This window comes from Pteronotus mesoamericanus, unplaced genomic scaffold (genome assembly GCF_021234165.1).
Source record: "Pteronotus mesoamericanus isolate MK-2021 breed Mesoamerican mustached bat unplaced genomic scaffold, CSHL_Meso_final contig_40, whole genome shotgun sequence".
Lineage (NCBI taxonomy): Eukaryota > Metazoa > Chordata > Mammalia > Chiroptera > Mormoopidae > Pteronotus > Pteronotus mesoamericanus.
Window position 1 is genome coordinate 12,818,543 of NW_026555150.1, and position 22,238 is coordinate 12,840,780.

General features: G+C 37.9%; 1 protein-coding gene across 1 annotated transcript in view; it reads right to left on the bottom strand.

The window, feature by feature from the left end:
• Positions 1–15,975: 15,975 nt before the first annotated feature.
• The window catches only part of HS6ST2 (heparan sulfate 6-O-sulfotransferase 2), a 350,213-nt gene continuing 343,950 nt past the window's right edge, over positions 15,976–22,238 (bottom strand). The window contains exon 3 of the mRNA XM_054577032.1: positions 15,976–19,125. Coding sequence (XP_054433007.1) covers positions 18,228–19,125 — 898 coding nt within the window. The 3' untranslated portion in view covers positions 15,976–18,227. The remainder of the gene's footprint in view (positions 19,126–22,238) is intronic.

Consider the following 22,238-nt stretch of genomic DNA (forward strand, 5'->3'; position numbering starts at 1 on the left):
GGCAGCAGCCTGTAAGGACACGACAGACGCACCCTCAGGAGGCACTGCCCAGCCCTGTGGTGCCCAAACCTAACAGCAGAGGGAAGAGTGACTAGATTAAAAATTGCAGGAGACAGAGGCAAACAGTACATTCCTGGAAGTCTCAGACAGATGGCTTAAGGTTAGACAGGGTCAACAACTGACATCATCAGAGGCAGACCCAGAAAGAAAAGAGAAAGAAGAAAAAAAAGACTTTTCCACTAGAATAGAAGTTTAATCCACAAAGTAAGGAAATTGAGACTGATCAATTGAAGCAGAAGCAAAAAAATATTAAAAGAAGAAGAAGAAAGTCACAAATAATGGGAAGGAAAAGGAACACCCCCCAAATGAGGGAAAAGGAGGAACCCCACAGAAAGAACTAAATGAAATAGAGGCAAGTAAACGATGAGATACTAAATGAAAACCAATCATTCTAAGGAAGCTCAATGAGCTCAGCCAGCTCAAATAGAACTATGAGAAACTACAGGGAAACTAACAAGAACTTACTACAACCTATATCAACCTCGAAAGGGACATAGAAACTATCAAGAAGACACAAGAGGAAATGAAGAATAAAATTTCTGAATTTAAGAACACAGTAGAAGGAATCAAAAGCAGGCTAGATGAAGCAGAGGATCGAATCAGTGAGCTGGAGGACAAGGTAGAGAAAAGCTCCCAGAAAGAGCAAGAAAATGAAAAAAGACTCACAAAGAATGAAGAGGCATTGATGGAAATGCAGAACAACCTGAAACGTAATGATATCCGCATAATAGGGATACCAGAAGGAGAAGAGTAAGAGCAAGGGATAGAGAACCTGTTTGAAAAAGCATTGATGGAAAACTACCCTAATTTGAAAAGAGAAAAAGTCTCACAAGTCCAGGAAGCACAGAGGGCCCCATTCAAGACATATAATCATTAAAATGGCAAACTTCAAAGACAAAGAAAGAATCCTAAAGGCTGCAAGGGAGAAACAGGTAGTAACATACAAAGGAGCCCAGATATGGCTAGCAATTGACTTCTCAACAGAAACACTACAAGCCAGAAGGGACTGGCAAGAAATATTCCAAGTAATGAAAAGAAAAGGCCTACAACCAAGACTTCTCTACCCAGCAAAGCTCTCAATTAAAATGGAAGGGGAAATAAGGAGTTTCCCAGACAAAAGGAGACTAAAAGAATACATCTCCACCCAACCAGCACTACAAGATATGCTAAAGGGACTGGTTTAAGAAGATGAAGAAAAAGAGTGAGAAAGAGAAAAACACAGGTACAAAGGGAAAAATGAGTAAGTTTCATTTTCAAATCAATAATAACTCTAAATGTAGATGGACAAAATGCCCCAATCAAAAGACACAGGATTGCTAAATGGATAAGAAAACATGACCCACACATATGCTGCCTACAAGAGACCCACCTCAGAACAAAGGACCTACACAGATTAAAAGTAAAGGGATGCAAAAAACATATTCCAAGCAAATGGGCAGGAAAACAAAGCAGAGGTAGCAATACATACATCATACAAAATAGATTTCAAAACAAAGGCCCTATAAAGAGACTCAGAGGGACACTTAATAATACTCAAAGGAAGAATCCTTCACGAAGACATAAACATTGTAAACTTATAAGCACCCAACATAGGGGCACCCATATATATCAGGACAATCCTGGAGGACTTCACGAAAGATATAGACAGGAACACACTGATGGTAGGGGATTTTAACACTCCATTGTCAAAAATAGATAGATCTTCCAAACAAAACATCAATAAAGATATTGTGAAACGGAATGATGCATTAGATCAAATAGACTTAACTGACACATATACAACCTTTCATCCCATAGAAGCAAAATGCACACTCTTTTCAAGTGTGCATGGAACTTTTTCAAAGATAGACTACATGACAGGACACAAAGCAAGCCTTAACAAAGTCAGGAAAATTGAAATAATAATAAGCATTTCCTCAAACCACAAGAGCTTGAAACTGGAAACCAAACTCATGGAGAAACTTCAAAAACTTGCAAACTCATGGAGACTGAACAGCACACCATTAAACAATGAATGGGTCAATAATGAAATAAGAAAAGAAATCAAAAAGTTTCTGGAAACAAATGAAAATGAACAGACAGCAGTCCAAAATCTATGGGACACAGCAAAGGCAGTCCTGAGAAGGAAGTTCTTAGCACTACAGTCCTACCTAAAAAGACAGAAACATTTCAAATAAATGACCTAACCCTACAACTTCAAGAACTGGAGAAACAACAACAAATAAATCCCAGAGGAAGTAGAATAAAAGAAATAATCAAGATCAGAGCAGAATTGAATGACAAAGAGACTAAAAGAACAATTCAAAGGATCAACAAATCCAGAAGCTGGTTCTTTGAAAACATAAATAAAATCGACAAGTCTTTAAGCAGACTCATGAAGAAAAAAAGGGAGAGGACCCAAATAAATAATATCAGAAATGAAAGGGGAGAAATAACAACTGATACCACAGAAACACAAAGGATTGTAATGAACTACTATGAACAATTATATGCCAATGGGAGGGTTGGGGAATGTGTAACAAGGTCTCATGGACCAAACCAAAGGGGAAGGAGTGTGGGACGGAGGGTGGAGGGGGCAGGGAAGGTGGTGGGGGGAAGGGAGAGACAAATGTATTGGAAAAAATAAAGAAAATCAATTAAAATAAAAATAAAAAAGAAATTTGAAAACCTTGATGAAATGGACAAATTTCTAGAAAAGTATAATCTTCCAAAACTGAAGGAGGAAGAAACAGAAAGCCTGAACAGACCAGTAACAGCTGGGGAAATTGAAGGAATTATCAAGAAACTCCCAGCACACAAAAGCCCCGGGTTGGACGGTTTCACAGGAGAATTTTACAAAACATTTAAGGAAGAGCTAACCCCTGTCCTTCTCAGACTATTCCCAAAAATCCAAGAGGAGGGAAGACTCCCAGACTCTTTCTATGAGGCCAGCATCACCCTAATTCCAAAACCAGATAAAGACCCTACAAAGAAAGAAAACTACAGGCCAATTTCGCTGATGAACATAGATGTTAAAATCCTCAACGAAATATTGGCAGACCGCATCCAGCAATACATTAGAAAGATTATCCATCATGATCAAGTGGGATTTATCCCAGGGATGCAGGGATGGTTCAATATATGCAAGTCAATAAACATAATACACCACATAAATAAAAGGAAAGACAAAAACCACATGATCATCTCGATAGACACAGAAAAAGCATTCGATAAGGTACAGCACCCATTTATGATCAAAACACTCAGCAAAATGAGAATAAAGGGTGCATTCCTCAACGTAATAAAGGCCCTATATGAAAAACCTACAGCCAACATCATACTCAATGGGCAAAAACTAAAAGCTTTCCCACTAAGATCGGGAACACGACAAGGATGTCCACTCTCACCACGTTTCACCACTTCTATTCAACATCATATTGGAAGTCCTAGCCACAGTAGTCAGACAAGAAAAAGAAATAAAAGGCATCTAAACTGGAAAGGAGGAAGTAAAACTACCATTGTTTGCAGATGATAGTGTACATAGAAAACCCTGTAGAGTCCACTAAAAAACTACTCAACCTACTAAGTGAATTTGGCAAAACAACAGGATACAAAGTCAATATTCAAAAATTAAAGACATTTTCATACACAAGCAATGAAATAGAAGAAGAAGAAATCAGAAAAAAATACCATTTGCTATAGCAACAAGAAAATTAAAGTACCTAGGAATAAATTTAACCAAGGAAGTAAAAGATCTGTACACAGAAAACTATGCAACACTTAAGAAAGAAAATAAAGAAGACAAAAGTAAATGGAAGCATATACCATGCTCATGGATTGGAAGAATTAATATCATAAAAATATCTGTATTACCCAAAGTAATTTTTAGATTCAATGCAATCCCTATTAAAATACCAATGACATATTTTACAGGCATAGAACAGACATTTCAAAAACTTATATGGAACCATAAACGACCTTGAATAGCCACAGCAATTTTGGGAAAGAAAAACGAAGTAGGAGGGATCACAATACCAGACATCAAACTATATTACAAGGCTACTGTAATCAAAACAATCTGCTAGTGGCACTAGAACAGACAAATAGATCAGTGGAACAGGATAGAAAGCCTAGAAATAAACCCATGTCTCTATGACCAATTAATATTTGACAAAAGGGAGAGAAGCATAAAGTGGAGTAAAAATAGCCTCTTCAACAAATGCTGTTGGGAGAACTGGACAGCTACATGCAAAAAATTGAAATATGATCACCAACTCTCGTCATACACAAAAATAAACTCAAGATGGATAAAAGACTTAAATATAAGTCATAACACCATAAAAGTCCTAGAGGAGAACATAGGCAGGAAACTCTCAGATATCCCATACAGCAATATTTTCACCGATATGTCCTCTAAAGCAAGGAATGTAAAGGAAGAATAAACAAGTGAGACCTCATCAAAATAAGAAGCTTCTGCATGGGTAAAGAAACCATCAGCAAAATGAAAAGGGAGCCAACTGTATGGTAAAATATATTTGCCAGTGATACATCAGATAAGGGTTTGATCTCCAAAGTATATAAAGAACTAACATTACTCCACTTCAAGAAGACAAACAATCCAATTTAAAAAATGGGCAAAGGACCTGAGCAGACACTTCACCAAGGAAGAGTTACAGAGGGCCCAGAGACATATGAAAGGATGCTCAGCATCAGTAGCCATCAGAGAAATGGAAATTAAAACCACAATGAGATACCACTTCACACCAGTCAGAATAGCTATCATAAACAGATCAACAAACAACAGGTGCTGGCAAAGCTATGGAGAAAAGGGAATCCTAGTACACTGTTGATGGGAATGCAGACTGGTGTAGGTACTATGGAAAACGGTTTGGAATTTCCTCAAAAAGCAAAAAATGGAACTGCCTTTTGATCCAGTGATTCTACTGTTGGGATTATACTCTTAAGAATCCCAAACACCAATTCAAAAGAACATATGCACCCAATGTTCATAGCAGCACAATTTACAATAGCCAAGTGTTGCAAGCAACCTAAATGCCCATCAGTAGATGAGTGGATCAAGAAACTATGGTACATTTATACAATGGAAAACTATGCAGCCAACGTAAAAAAAAAAGAACTACTACCCTTCGCAACAGCATGAATGGAACTAGAGAGCATTATGCTAAGCGAAATAAGCCAGGGGGCGAAAGACAAATACCATATGATCTCACCTATAAGTGGAACCTAACGAAGAAAACAAATAAGCAAAGAAAATATAACCAGCAACACTGAAAGAAAAAACAAACCAACAAAGTCAAGAGGGAAGGAGGGAGGGGTGGGTGGGGAAAAGGAAGGGAAGGATCAAGTCAAGGAACATGCATAAAGGACCAATGGACAAAGTCAAAGTGAGGAAGGATTGAGGGAGAGATGTTGATGAGGAGGGCAGGAGAAAATGGTGGAGGAAAGGTGGAGACAAATGTGTTTGAACAAAAAATAAAAATAAAAATAAAAAGACCCATGCAGAAATGAAGTTTTTAAACTAAATGAAATAAAGAAAGATTTACAGGGAACCAATAGTGGAGGTGATGAAGCCGATAATCAAAACAATAATTTGAAACATAAGGAAGGAAAAAATCATTCAATCAGAAAAGCAGGAAGAAAAAATAATTTTAAAAAATGAGGATAAGCTAAGGAGCTTCTGGGACATTTTCAAACATGCCAACATTAAGTGCTGGAATGGAGAAGAGAAAGAGCAAGAAATTGAAAATTGATTTGAAAAAATAATGAAAGAAAACTTCCTTAATTTGGTGAAAGAAATAGATATACAAGTCCAGGAAGCCCAGAGCATCCCATAGAAGATGGATGCAATGAGGGCCACACCAAAACACATCATAATTAAAATGTCAAAGATTAAAGATAAAGAGAGAACCTTAAAAACAGCAAGAGGAGAGCATATAGTTACCTACAAAGGAGTTCCCATAAGACTGTCAGGCTAGAAGGGGCTGGCAAGAAGTATTGAAAATCATGAAAGGCAAGGACTTACAACCTATATTACTTTATCCAGCAAAGCTATCTTTTAGAATTGAAGGACAGATAAAGTGCTTCCCAGATAAGGTAAAACTAAAGGAGTTCATCATCACCAAGCCATTATTATGTGAAATGTAAAGTGGCATATTTAAGAAAAAGAAGATAAAAGCTATGAACATCAAAATGGCAATAAATTCACGACTATCAACACTTGAATCTAAAAAACAAACTAAACAAACAAGCAGAACAGAATCAAAATCATAGATATGGAGATCATTTGGAGGGTTATCAGTTGGGAGCAGGAAGTGGGAGAATGGGAGAAAGGATGCAGGGATTAGGAAGTACAAATTGGTGGGTACAAAATAGGCAGGGGGATGTTAAGAACACTACTATAGGAAATGGAGTGGCCAAACAACTTATATGCATGACCCATGGACATGAACTAAAGTGGGGGAATTGCTGGAGGGAATGGGGGTACCAGGTCAAGGAAGGCAAAGAGGGAAAAGTTGGGACCACTGTAAACCATAATCAATAAAATATATTAAAAATAGTAAGTGACTTGTAAGATATTTTGATTATCTTACCCCAATGCTAGATTGTTAACTCCACAAGAACAGGTATCATATCTCTCTTATTCATATCTGAATATCTAGTATAATAATAGACCTTCACATGTAGTAGATTAGGTACTCAGTAAATATTTGTAAAATGAATGAATAAATTAACAAATGACTATCAGGGCACTGAAGCTGTAGATGACCAAGACAGGCCACATCCCTGTTTTCCTGGAGCTCATTGTCTACTGTGGAAGGTAAATAAGCAACCATGAAAATTAGTGGTAGAAGTGACCTTAGATAGCCTTACTCATTATTTCCCCAAAATATGTGTACCCCTGTCAAGTTTTCCAAAGTGTATATGAATTAAAACTGACAAGATCTTAAACATTTACACAAAAGACTGTTTACTGTGTTGGGATGAGTTCTGAAATAGGTAATGACACAGGGACTGAGGGGAGCACAAAGGAGAGGTTACCAAATACAATTTGAATGTCAGGGGAAAATTGCCAGAAGTGGTTACATCAAAACAGAGTCTGACAGAGGAGCAAGGATTAACTATGCTAAGAGAATGTATTTGTGTGTGTGTGTGTGTTTGGGTGGGGGACCATGTGATGATAACAGAGAAAGCAAGAGTGAGGGGGATAAGGAGTACCATTGAAGACAAAAGAAGAGAATGTGCAAAATTCCTAGAGGTGAAATGAGGGATGATGGGGAAACTCAAATAGCTCTTCTTGGCTTGTGAATGGAGTATGAGGGGAAGGTGTTGAGAAATGATGCAAGCAATTCAGCGGAGGCCAGATCATGAAAGGCATTTGGAATGACACTTAAAGATATTCATGGAGTGTGCTTCACTTAGCAAAGATTCCATTTTGTTGGTTATATACCACCAGATAAAATTTACTGAATTTTATCTTTACTAATGCTAAAGATAATCAAAGTTTTCAGAACAGAACCTGGAACATATGGACAGGCAATGATACAGAATAATAGACATCTAGTACAGAGTTGAGGACACTGTGTGCATCTGCTAAATAGTAATTCCTAGTATTATGGAGAATAGAGATTGTTTTCATCTGTCAAAAAAGAGTATCTGCCAACTTTAGACAGATGTTTCTATATCCAATGCAGTGCCCACTATGTGTAAAATAGAGCACTAGACACCATGAGGTGAGAGTGGGAGAAAAATATAAAGAAAAAGGAGGAGGAAGAGAAGAAGGGGAAGGGGAGGAGGGAAATCTCGTTTCTGTAGGGATTTTAGGTAAAAATATTTCCTTTTAATGGCAATGACTCCAATTACTTGGTTATTTATCAAAATGCAATGAATTGAGTGGAAAAGAATGGAAAACATTACCGAAAGAGCAGTATAAGTGTTACATAAAATTTACTGAATGACTAAAACGTATTAGTAAAAAATAATCAGTTCTTTCTGGGCTAGAAGTATTTACCTGTACTAATTCAATCAAATTACAAAAACACCAGAACTCTGCTCTAAAACGCTTTGCATGTTTCAAGTCTTTAATAATTACAACAAATCTATAGGGTATTATTATAATTTCAGTTTCAGAAATGAGGAAAGTTAGGCTCAGAAGGAGGAAGTCAGTTGCCCTAGGTCACACAGCTAATAAGGGGTTCAGCCATGATTATGAACCCAGGGAGTTTGATTATTATTCTAGGAATCCCAGAAAAAGTTCTGCTTTAGGTTGAAGGCCAACAGCAGTCAATGGAATGGTGCAAACAAAAAGTGAAATTGTTGAAAATCTTTTATTAAAATATTAAGGTAGTGTTGTGTACACCAGACCCAGGGAGACCATAAATGAGATCTCAGCTCTGCCCCTAATTGTGTGACCCTTAAGCAAGCCACTTACCTTTCCTCTGCCTCAAGGTAAACCTGTAAAATGGGGTAAGGAGGGTGGAAATGTGATATGGGTTTACCTAAAGGTGTTAGAGCTGAAAGAAGTTTCTAAATCATGTTTTTGGACAATTTCAAAAGAATTTTTTGTGTTCCAGTACATCTTACCAACCAACTATGGAGACCACATACCCTTTATTTTACAGAAGTACAGTGTAGATATAGACTGGTCTCTAACAAGAAACACATTATATAATGTAAGGTACTGAGGGCCCAACTCAGACTGAAGACCGAAACCATTTTGTTGAATATTAAAAATACTCTCTAATGCCCCATAGCTGAACCAGTAATTATGCCTACGGAAGGAAAACACAGAGTCATTGATCAAAAATCTTGACACCAAGAGCCAAGGTTGACTGCTTCCATTTATGAGACCTAGAAGAATATTTATGGGGCTAATATTACTGGGCTCAAAGGTCTGGAGATCTCAGGCTGCCTCTGCAAAGGCAAAGGTATTAGGCAATTTCCTTTCAAGAATGTGGCCCGGGTATCTGTGGGTCAGCAACAAGTGTTGAGCAAGGTGAAATCCAAAGAACTGGAAGGAAGCCAGTTGCTCTGTGACTATTCCTAATCGGAAAAGAAACCATTGATAATTAAATTTCAGAGAAGCCCAAAATGGTTTCCTAGCTTGTCCACATCAGGAGCTCAAGGACCTCTATGACTCTATGTTGCTCTGGAGTAAGATTTTTCCATAGAGGAGAACTCCTTTTGACATAGGGCAAAGTTTTCAAGGTCATACACACCTGATAAGAAACTCAGAGCCTCCATTTACTTGTTGTGTGGCCTGGAATACATGTCTCTGAACCTCAATTTACTTCTCTTTATAATGGAAGCTAATAAAACTTACTCATCAGCATTTTTAGAAATAATGAGATAAAGCTTCTTTAGAGATACATACATAATGAAACACAGATGATGTCTGAGAATTACTTCATATTACAGATTGTAGAGATATGAATGAGAACATAGCTTACACAAGATTGGCTGAAAGTTGATGATTGCTGAAGCTGGGTGATAGGGAAATGGGGTTCTATTATGCTGTTCTCTCTACTTTTGTAAAGGTTTGAATCATCCCATAATAAGTTTTTTTGGTTTTTTTAAAGATTTATTTATTTATTTTTAGACAGGGGAAGGGAGGGAGAAAGAAAGGGAGAGAAACATCAATGTGTGGTTGCCTTTCACAAGCCCCATACTGGGGACCTGGCCTGCAATCCAGGCACGTGCCCTAACTGGGAATTGAACTGGCAGCCCTTTGGTTCACACGCTGGCACTCAATCCACTGAGCCACACCAGCCAGGGCAAAACATGTTTTAAATAATGCATACAGTGAAGAGATTGAGCTTTGGAGTTCCAATTAGGTTTGATATGGGCTTCTGCTTCTAACTGAATTATTGGGGAAGTTAATTAAGCCCATCTGAGTCTCAGCATACTCCTCTATAAAACATAGGAAGTAATTATTCCTGAGTTACTCCGCTGTAGAATATGGGAAGTAATTATTCCTGACTTACAGGGTGGTTGTAAAGATTAAATGAGATTATACATGTATAGGACTTAGTATAGTGTCTGAGGTATAATACAATTTCAAAAATATTAGCTATTGTCCTTGTCTTTGTCATTATTATTATTATTACTATTATAATTATATGAAAGGCCCGAAGAGCACTTGACATGCAGTAGATGTTTAACAAGTGGTATTGATCATCATAATTATCTTCAGCACCACCAGGAGTTGAACTCTGCACATCTGGTCAGAATGCACTATTACTCTGAGTTCCCAGTCTCACCAGAATGTTGGCAGATATGGTGATTGAAGTCTCCTGGGTGAATAAGAAATATTTCTCCTTAGTGAGTGGGGCTGTTATAACTATCTCCAGCAGCTTAAGTTCAGAAATGTCCACCCAAGAGCAGAACCAACTAAGTACCTCAACTTGAACCTTCAAAGCCTTCTCCATAGAGTTTCTGTGAACAGGAGACAGTTGCAGGTTAAAGACAGTTGGAAACATACCGTTATACAAGGGGGTTTTATTTATGAGAGTTTGCAGAAGGGAGCTTGGCCCTGAAAAAGGGACACAGCTGGGAAACACTTTCATGATAAAAACTTATCTGACCTCCCCTCCTGGCTTCCTGCTTCATTGGGCCTAACTCACGATAAAGGGCTCAATGCAGGTTTGTCAAATGAATGGACTATAAAACAGAAATCGAGTTACCAGAAACTAGACGCTGGGTTCATAAGTCAAAGATGGTTAAATAAATGTCTCCAGACTCAGGATGAGTGTGTTTCCAGAGTCTGGATCTGGCCTCGCCACCCCCTTGGGCATGGTGACTAAAGCTACAGCAACGAAGCAGGTAATGTTAGGTAGAGTTTCCAGTGTGACCTGATTGACCTATTTGTCTTCATGCCTCGTGAAGGTCCCACAGCATGAACTGTGCACATGTATGGCTGGCTTTCTGTGCTTTGTAGTTTCTACTCAGGGTAGAAACTTTCACCTGCTATATTTGCTTGCTCTAATTGGTTGCTACTTGGTTTTGACCCAAGCAAGGCTTATTAGAGTTCGTTAAACCTCTATTAAGATGGCAATCAGCCTATGAAAGATTTTATATATAACCTGTTAGAATCAATGATACCACAAAAAATGCCCATTCTAATTCATTTTGGAAGGCCGATGCCTCAGACCGGACTTCACCCCAAAGCAAAGATTCAAGCAGAGTGCCATTCAATAGCAAGTCTAGGAAGAGTGCTGAGTTCATATTATAAGAGCTTTGTGCATTTAGCTGAGTGTGAACTTTCATTTTAGATAGCAGAGAGCCCCCAACGTTTTCTGAGGACTGTGCCACAATCAGACCTATGATTTAAGCCAAGTAGCTCTCAAATTTACCTAAGCATCTCAGAATCCTACCAAAAAAGCAGAACCTCTCATTTTGCACCTGAGATTCTGATTCAGAAACTCCGTAGTGAGACCCATGGAATCTGCATCTTCAAACAATACACCAGGGAGGATTCTGAGACTACAAGTGCATAAATTATTGGGTTATGAGACATAGTCTTAGGAAGATGAGTGTGGTGGTCAATAAAGAGACTGGGGACTGGAGAAAAGGTAAGAAGGTATTGTGACCATCCAGCTCGGCAAGAGAGAAACTTGACTTACAGTTGCAGTGCTGGAAAATCAAAACAGTGTCTACCCTGCCAAGTTCCTGGGAGTTTGGGGAAAACATGGTTTCAATTGCAATGGACACTGGAGAGCATTGGAAATTAATGGTGCCTGTTATGTCCAGCTCATTGTTGATAAATCCTATTCATCTTTACTAGTCAATGCTGAGACTCCTTATTTAACCTTCCTTCCTAACTGTGTAGCTCTGTGAAGCCTAAATCTGCCTTTTTTTTTTTAAATCAAATTCATGGAGTTACTGCCATGTAATCCCAAGGACCTTGATGGGCACATAATCCTGCTCTAGCTAGTTTCAAGGACAGAAGACCTCTTTCAGGCCTGAGGGGGAAAAAAAACCACTCTTGTATTTTAATTAATCCATGAAAAGGCTGGTTACTATTGGCTCCAGCTGGCTGGTTCAGTACTACCAAGCTATGGTATAGCACTCTCTTTTAAAACTTGACACATCCCCTAAAGTACTCTTAAGTCACATGAAATCCAGTGGAGCATTTTCAAGTCATAGAAACTGTTAAATTTTTCTTAAACTCAGTTAGGCACCATTAAATCTTACCAAGTTTAGTGACGTCTCAAGATTTAACCAGGCATAATGAGCATAGAATTTATACAACTTAATGAGAGTTGATGAAGATTATTGAACCATATCCTGCCCTTAAGGCAATAACATCAACATTTTAAAATTCAAATGGGATAGAAGAAAACTATTCTTTTTCCTTCTCTCTTTTTTTAAATAAAGTGAGCTACCTAAATTGACAAGCCTGTGTGTCCCCTTCCCTGAGGGTCCTTTGTGACTGCTAATCTGATAAATTATTATGTGCTAACTTTTAATGGGTTACTCTCCTTCTTACCTCCTAGGTGGCATATATGCATTTTAATAGAGTCTTCTGGACAGGCTGTTTTCACCAAGCACACACTTAGAATGTGGGAATTTCAGGCACCCATCTAGACCTGTGAGGGAGGAAGTTAGACCTTTGGGCCCCCTCTGATCCCATTGTTACAAACAGGCCCATACTCTGGCAATGCTCGGTGGAGGGTTAAGTTAGAAAGGAAGGGGGTTGGTGATGAGTCATCTTTGGCTAAGCGCAATAAAGTAGATCTTAAAACAGCCAGAGACATCAGATAATGCATTTTCATTGCTAGGGAGAGAATCAGTGACTCACTTGGCATTTTGTGGATTAGATCCTTCAGAATACTTGTGTCACTGGCTACATTCAAATAGGTCTATACATTTAATTAAGTGACATTTGTTTTATATATATTATATTTTAGAAAAGGTTTTTAATTAGTTACAATAGGACATATACTACTTTTTGCTTATTTTCTTGACAATATTTTCAATTCTTGATCTCAGAGTCAGTTTTGAGCTATTAAAGACATGGACTTTCATTAGACATCTAGTCTTCATACTAATAACACTAATCATAATAAAGCTAATACAATCAAGCACATATGAGGCTTATTCTGTATCAAGTGATATTTTAAGTGCTTTACAAATATGAGCTCACTTATTTCTCACAACAACCCTCTGAAAGTAGAATTATTATCCTCTCCATTTACAGGTGAGGAAACTGAAGTGAAGAGCCATTAGTGACTTCCTTAAGGTTACAAAGCTGGTAAGTGGTGGGATTCAAACCCAAGCCATATGGATCTAGGGCCTACTCTTTCATCCTGTAACATCAGCAGTATTCAGTTTGAGGGCTTGTGGTATACCATTCATTATATTCCAGTTTTAGAAAAAAAAAACATAATATACTTTTGTTCTTTTTTTTAAAGGAAATTGAGTAACAATGACAACAACATGGTTTCATTTTTGCTTTCAATACTGTGTGTGAGAAAGAGGTGGGGGAGGGTTGGAAGGGAGAAGAGGTATTAGATTTGAATATGAATAAGACAAGGAGGTCTGGAAGAAATCACATAATTATACTAGTTATTTTGGGAATATGAGAGTTGTGTACGTAATTTCACTTTTCACTTTAAATACTTTTATATTGTTTTAATTTTTTACAAGCATGTGATTAAACACATACACTGAGCATTTTACTGCACTCTCTGAGACATTTGGTTTAGATTTCCATAATCCTCAGAGAGAAGATCAGAGTCATCCCTGTTCTGAAGCCTAATGCAGTGACTTTCATGTAACAGTATTCAATAAATGTTGTTTGTGTTGTGTTATTGGGAAGTGTGTTGTTTGAACCACACCTCTTTATTCTCTCAGCCTCTGGATCATCATAAACTATGCCAATATTTCACTGCTTAGGAAGTTTCGATTGGCCCTCTAACTCAAGGGTTGACCTTTTTTTCCTCTCAAGGGAAAGAAAGCAAATATTTTAGGCTTTTCAGGTCATGAGATCTCTGTTGCAATTACTTCTGCCTCAGTAGTGTGAGAACAGCCAGAGGAAATATGTAAAGAATGTGCAAGACTGAGTTCCAAAAAAATTTTATTTACAAAAGCAGGAGGAGGGCTGCACTTGGCCCAGGTCCATAGTTTTTGGACCCCCGCTCCAGCTACTCAGAACCATGTCTCTTGTACTAAGAAACAACTGATCTACTTTTTTTTCAGGATACTATTCTCTGGCAGTTCTATGGGTTCTGAACATTTGTGAAGGTACTATTGATGTGTTATAAGTTTACTTTAGAATTTTAAAGGTGTTGATCTAATTAGGATTGCCTTATACTACAATCCCATGGGGTTACATTTGGACACAGAATACCACCGTGTCTTGTTAGACGTTTTACAAATACCTGTATTTTGTTTGTTTGTATCATATAATGCTTACTAACACTGAGATAAAAGTAACTCCTCCTTAGGACAGGGAAAGAAAGCTATGGGTCGCGTATCACCACCCTGGACTTCTCTGTTGGTCTCTTCTGTATCTCCAGTATGGGTAATTTATGGTTGTCTCAAACCTGTCGTGTGATGATTTTATGCTTCTTTCACCCACCCCAAGCAAAAAAATCATCCCTTCAAGAGTGACAGATCTTGTAGACCTCCCATCCCTGAAAGATAGCCTGCCTTTACTTGGTTACAACTCCTACTGAGAATTGTAAGTCCTTAGGAACTGGGCCAATGAGTTACTTCTTCATTATAGCTCCTCTCTGAGCCACATCAATAGTCAATTTACTTAATAGCCAAACCTGAACTTGTGATCTGAAGCATAGTGCAGATCTTCTACCTGTTCCCCACTTCAGCAAGAGAGCCCAGCTCTCCAAAAGCACTCTCTTCAAGGGTAAAAGAAAACAGCCTTTATTTTCTAAACATTTTAAATTCTTGGCATGCATGTTCCTATTCACCATTCCTCCCAAGGGAACGTGCAACCCTTATACAATCAAAACCTTTGGTCACCTAATTATTACTTAATAAACAGTGGATGGGCAAAGCTTTCCAAGTATAAATAGTATACAGGCTGAGTATAATAAACAACCCACCCAAATTTGTAACTTTCTTCCTTCTAATCCCATGGAACTGATATCTAAATTCTCTTTGGAATAGGGCAAGGACAAATCATCCCCATCTATAGTCTCAACCAGAAGTTTGGAAAAATATATACATTGGATATAATTAGAGCACATTGTGTTCCATAACTTTAAAAGTCAATACTTTTTTGCTTACTTTTAACCTCTCTCCTGTGGACACAGGGGATAGATAAGAAAGAAGGAGTGCTATTTTTCTTCCTGCATTCTCTCATACATGCAAGTATCTAGTTTCATAAAATTTAAATTAAAACACACATTCATTTACCTAGTATAATGGGTTGAATGTTTATATCCCCCTAAATTTCATCTGTTGAAACCCTAATCCCAATGTGATGGTATCTGGATATAGGGCCTTTGGGAGGTAATTAGGTTATGAGTGTGGAGCCCTTATTGAGGGGGTTAGTCCTCTTATAGTAAGAGGCCAGACAGCTAGCTAGTTTTTGCTATTCTAGCACCGTGATCTCAGATTTTTAGCTTCCAGAACTGTGGCAAATAAGTTTCTGTTGATAAGCCACCAAGTTTATGGCATTTTGTTATAGCAGTTCAAGCTGACTAAAATACTTAGCAAACGTTGTCTTTCATTGACAACCTCATTTTACTCAAAAGAGGAAAGAGTATGGATTCCCAGAGGGAAGTGCCCAAAGTTAAGGCCATTTTAGTGTGATAGATTAGAAAGGGTCATTTCATTTCTATATGTGGTGGCCAAGGGGAAAAAGAAAAACTTGAGAAAAGAGAATTCTGTCTGTGAAGTCATAATGTCTAGAGGCTACAAATCTCAATTCAAATAACGAAATTACTCAGAGCCTGCAATTTAAACTTTATTTCATATCTCTTGTTAAATTACACAAAATCAGTGAATGGTTTGTAAAGCTACACCATTGGACAGATGTTTACAGTTAAAATCATGGGATCGACATGATGTTGACAAAAAAAGTATATTTATAACATCCCCTATATACAATAATCAGTATAGACAGAAAAAAATGCACTTAATCTCTGCAAATCATGCACACCACAGCAACAACACAAAATGATTTTCTGTAACAAGCTTTTCCACTGGCTCAGGCTTCATCTGGCTTTCTAACGGTAACTATCAGTTTTAAGAGCAAACATTATCAATTAAAACTAAACAAAATTGAAATACCACAGTGATCTACAGAATCTTTATTTTAAAAACACAATGTACACAAAATAGTTTCACTCTAAAACACTTCCACTTCAAGGTGTGTTTAATTTTTTAAAAATTCCTTTCAGTTTCTCAGTTCTCAGAATTCCCAGGACTGCAATACTGTCAGACAAAGCAAAAGTTAGATATTTTGATACACACTCAGAGTCAAGAAAATTTAATTTAAAACTCAAATACTCAGTTTCTTGTCCAGCTTGTGGCCATATTATTACAGATGAAACTAGATCATGCAAATGAGCAGATTGTACAAGATGTGACTTATGGTCACACTTCTAAGCATGGCCCTCTTGAAAACATATGCCACTTCCAGTTGCCTTGTTTGATTGACAGCCAGGGGGTTAGTTTAAGTTCTTTAAAAAGTACAGCAAAATCTGTAAAATGGAAACTTCCTAAAATTGCAATGCTTCATAGCACAGTGGGTTATATACTTTTTTTTTGCCCTGCTCAGTTCATAACCGGTACCCTAAAAGTATTTATGTATAGACTTACAATACTAAATCATTTTCCTCAACTCTTACGCTGATACTTAACCTCACTGCAGAACACTGTTTCCTTTGGTTCTTTCTTAAAATAAAACCTGGTAGAGGGTTAACCCAAAGTCTTGAGGTACAGCTTTTGGTGTTACTGAATAATTCTGGCTATTCTAATGGTTATTCTATCATTTTTTTCTTGTAATTGTCTACAATCTGTCAACACAAGAAAGAATTAATGGGCTAGATATAGCCAGCCCAACTGGAAACATCACAATAAAAATGTACAAAAAGTAAATAATAATTATTTCACATTTGGGTTCAATTCTATTTGAACAAGAATAACTTCAGCAATAGTTTTAGACACATTATCCGTTCAAGAGTTTCTTGATAAGGACCTCTCAACACAAATATTGATAAGACAATTCTATAGAAAATCCTGATTTTTATTCAGTGTTATATATCACAATAAACTCAGCAACACACCATTTAAATGATGAAGAAAAATTCTATAAATGGATTAATTTGGAATGAGCACAACTCAGAAGCCTTAAAATGAAAGAGAAGCAGCGCCAAAAAGATTCCAGAATTGTTGAAATTACAGTGCCCAGAAAGCATCTGGAAATTAGATCTTTCCATTGATATTCCATTTAGAAAAAAAGTATTTTGTTAATATGAGATACACCCTGTTTAAAACCTTTAAATACTAGAAGGTATAAAAAGTTTAAAATTTTTTTTTAAACATCTTTTTAAGTAACAAGGTATGAGTCCTGTTCTACTTGAAAAGCCAATATTTCTACATAAAACTACTCATGTTTGGGAGAGAAATTTTTCACTTTCTACAGTTTGGTAAAATTTACCATCACTTCTTATTCTATTTAAATAGCTTCCTTGTTAAAATCAGAAGAAAATAAAAGATTGTGTTTAATTTTAGTTTTTTGAAATGTTTATATTCATGTTTACCCCTGAAAAAAAGATTTGCTTCTAAGATTGAGTTTTAACAGTGTATCATAAATAATTTAAAGTCCATTTTTTTAGTGATGTTAAATGGCACCATTTTGTTTTCATTTTGTCTTTATAAGTAATTTAAGAACCTCTTAAAGTATCTGAAGAGCAATATCTGATGAGTCTGATTTGGCTTTTGATTTTATAAATGCTCCAACAAACCAAAAAAAAAAAAAGAGAGAGAGAGAGAGAGACAATTTAATTACATACTGAAATTTGTTTTACCCACGCACAGTATAACATTTAATTGAAAGGCAACTGTAAAGGCAACATCTTAACTTTTTTCAGCTACCAAGCTTTGGGAAGCAAGATGTGTTTGAATACTCTCATCTCTTCAAATCTGCCATATTCTTACTGGCGCTTTGGGAGGAGTGTGCAAAAGCCTTTGGGAGCCATTTAACGCCACTTCTCTACACTGCCTATGTAGTCATTGGTGCCATTGCTGGTGTTGCTATCACTCTGCTCTTGGCCTGGGTTCTGCTTCTGGTTTTCCAGGTTTTCTTTCTGGCTTGAATTCTGATTTGAACTCTGAGTCAGATTCTGAAGCAGATTTTGAATCAGATTCTGGGTCACATTTTTATTTGCATTCAGATTTGGGATCTGACTCTGATTCTGACTCATATTTTGGCTCTGGACCTGACTCTGGCTCTGGAAATGGGTCTGAAGGAACCTTCCCTTCAGAAATTTGCGTTGCTCCTGACGCTTCCGCCTAGCTTCCTGATGTTCCTTCTGCCTCATAAACTGATACCTTTGCAAAAAGAGATCTTTTGCATAGCTGTACAATTCCATATCCAGGAAATTTAGTCCCTCAATACGCTTTTGGATTTCCTCATTTATCTCTACACTAGAGGCCCTAGTGGTATTATATTGGGTAAAAGGTGAAATAAAGTTCATGTTAAAGGTTTTCTCAAACAGATACTGAGTCTTCCGCTGAAACTCAGTTAAGCCAAAGAATGCCATGTGCTTCAGATTCGATTTGGCACTTTCTAGGAGGACCTTGTTTCTTTGCTTTTCAGGCATGACAGAGAGGTTGTAGCAGCCTACTAGGGTCAGGTCAGAGAGCATGCGCACCTGGCGGTTGTTGGCTAGATTATAGGGACAGTCCATGAACTCTTTCAGCGGGCAGCCAGACCAGTCATCACCAGTGTAGCAGCTGGGCAGCTCTTCGGAGGTTGGGGGCCTTCCATCGCAGACATGCAGTGATGCTTTCCATGTTGCCCCTCTCTGGACATGCCTCCACTCACTCAAGTACCGGGACACTGGGTCTCGGAGGATGGTGATATAGTGGAAGTTTCTATGGAAAAAGTATAAAGACCAACAGTCAGGGGTGTGGGTGACATAAGTGGCAACAGGGAGGGATGTGGCATATACAATGTTCGCTGGCTAGTAAAGAAGGCAAAAAGGGAATGATGGAGATCTGGTGGCATTTTCCTGTGAACTGTGTTGTACTCTCTGAGTTTCACTAGCCTGTCCAGATAGCTAACTCTTTCACCCAACTTGCTGATATGAAAAGCTTAAGCCTAGGACATCAGCCTTGTCCTTCTTCACTCCCTGTCTCCTCTTCCCCCTTCCCCCTTGCCCTCTGTTCTTCTCTCTCCAACTAATGACAAAATCCTGCAAACTATTTGCAAAGTAGGCAACCATTTTATTTCATACTCCCACTTCCAAATCCCCACTAACTGATCATAAAGTGGAGACTCAGTGGAAGTGATTGTATTGAAGTGACATGGAATTGATAAGTGAACACAAATTCCAATCTTTCTTACTAGATATACAAATACTTTTTTCCAAATCTCAGTCTAATCATGATATCTTATTAAAAAACAAAACTTCACTGATAGTGTCTGATATGAAATCTTTGATTTTGGCTGTTGCCACAATGTCATGGCTCATACATTATGGAAGTGGAATGTAGAGACAGGCAGAACAGCCCAGGACTTCCAGAAATGAACATTGTGGTTAACCACCGACTGAAATAAACATGGTATCTGCCAATGGCACATATGTAAGCAAATATCTTGGTTTCAGTGTTTGCTCACATAATTTTCCCTGGATAAGAAAGTTAACTCTATCAGTATCAAAATGCCCCTTTACCCACCAAAAGGACACCTGGATGTTACAAGAATGGAGGCTTAGCTGTGTGGCTATCTTCACTTTAAAACTAACTAATTAAAATTATTTGTTGTAACAGCAAATTAGCGAATATTTAAATCACACAGTCACACATACCCATATACAGCAGATGTACACACACACTCCACACCCCAGAAATATTAAGGTCTATGATGTGATCAGGTATACTCAAGGGGAGAAACAACCTTGGGGTGGGCTTTTAATAAGAAATGAGTTTACACTCAGGTTTAGTGGATGAAAGATGAGGTAATAGAAAGCCATAACATGGAAAGAATCGAAGAATAAACTCTGAATATTAGCACTTAGTTCCTTAAAGAAAACTTGGGGACTGGCTTGCAGCTTTTTCTGAAGTTTTCTCATTCCCATCTGAGGTAGTGGTGGCACTGAACACATGCACGAGGAGTCTGAAGGAACCAACTCAATCACCCAACTGACTATGCTGGCTGATGTCCTCTGAGGAAACGTTTCTCCCAAGTCTTGGACTTTGAGTAACTCAGACACTCTGGGAGCTCTCCTATAGGCTTCTATTTTGTGTGTGGTGTTTCCTCTACCTGGTGGGTGTGACTTTCTTTATTTGACTGGAAAACTCTACTCATCTTTCAAGTTCCAGTCCGAATACTATCTCTCTTCTGAGAAAATTTATCCCAACCCTTGCTGCTGGCCATCATCTCTTACCTATGTCACACAGCACTTCCACACTTACTCTGTGCTAAAACACTTTAGATACTGAATTGTCATTACATGTTTGAATTTCTACTTAAATTATGTTTTCCAGGACAGGGACTCTTTGCTATTCTTCTATAACTCTAATCACATCCATTCCAGCTTTGTACCTTGGCCTTTATACCAGGCACAAAGTAGAATCTCAGTAACCTCTTTAATTGCTTATTTAATTAACTGTTCTGAAGAAGCTGGACACAAAAAAGGATATGCCCAATCATACAAAAACTTGGGATAATATCCTAAGTGCCTTGCAAAAATCACATAAAATAATTTTTAAATCACTTTAAACATTTTTTTTCCTGCATTAAACAAGCATGGACACAGAAGCACCTGGGAATGAAGATGGAGAGGGGATCAAAATCACCTTCACCTATCTCACTGCTTTTCTTTCTTTTTCTTCTTTGGCTGTTATTTTTATTTTTTTATTTTTTTAAATTTATTTTTATTGCCCTGGCTGATGTGGCTCAGGGATTGAGTGCTGGCCTGAGAACCAAAGGGTTGCTGGTTCGATTCTCAGTCAGGGCACATGCCTGGGTTGCGGGCCAGGTCCCCAGCAGGGGGTGCACATGAGGCGACCACACATTGATGCTTCTCTCCCTTTCTTATTCCTTCCCTTCCCTCTCTCTATAAATAAATAAAGAAATAAATTTTAATTTTTATGATATGTCTATCAGTCCTCTTCTTTGCTTGACCTTTCCACCCCTTAACCCAACAGTTGTCGTCCTGCTCTCTCTGAGTCTGTCTCTATTTTGCTTCTTCAGTTAGTTCGTTAGATTCCACATATAAGTGAAATCACATGGTATTTTTCTTTACCTCTGACTGGCTTATTTCACCTAGCATAATGTTCTCCAGCTCCATCCATGCTGTTACAAAAAGTAAAATTTTCTTCTTTTTTATGGCTGAGTATATTCCATTGTGTGTTGACTTCAATGGATAGATGTTCCAAACAGAAAACCAACAAGGAGACAGTGGCCTTAAATGACACACTAGATCAAATGAATTTAATCGATATCTTCTGAGCATTTCACCCCAAAGCAGCAGAATATACATTCTTGTCAAACACACGTGGAACATTTTCTCGGATATACCCCATGCTAAGACACAAAATAAGTCTCAACAAATTTAAGAAGATTGAAATCACATCAAGCATCTTCTCTGGCCATAATGCTATCAAACTAGAAATCAATTACAAGAAGAAAACTGAAAAATACATAAAGATGTGAAAGCTCAATAACATGTTATTTAACAATGAATGGGTCACTGCTTTTCCTAGGGCCTGACTTAGCTGGTGCCAGTAAAACTTATCTCAGTAAAGATGCATAGCTAATGAGTAATACATTACTCATTAGGATCCCACCTCTTACTCTCATCAGTGTCCCCTGTGCCTGTCTTAGTGCCAGACACACATTAGGTGCTTGAACTGAACTGACCTCTGGAAAAATGCCACCCGAGTCCTTGTGCCCCTAAGGTTGGGCTTTCATGTCCTTATTTGCTGTGGGTGGGAAGACTTCTCCTCTGGCACTTGACTTCTCCTCTGGCACTTCCTTAACA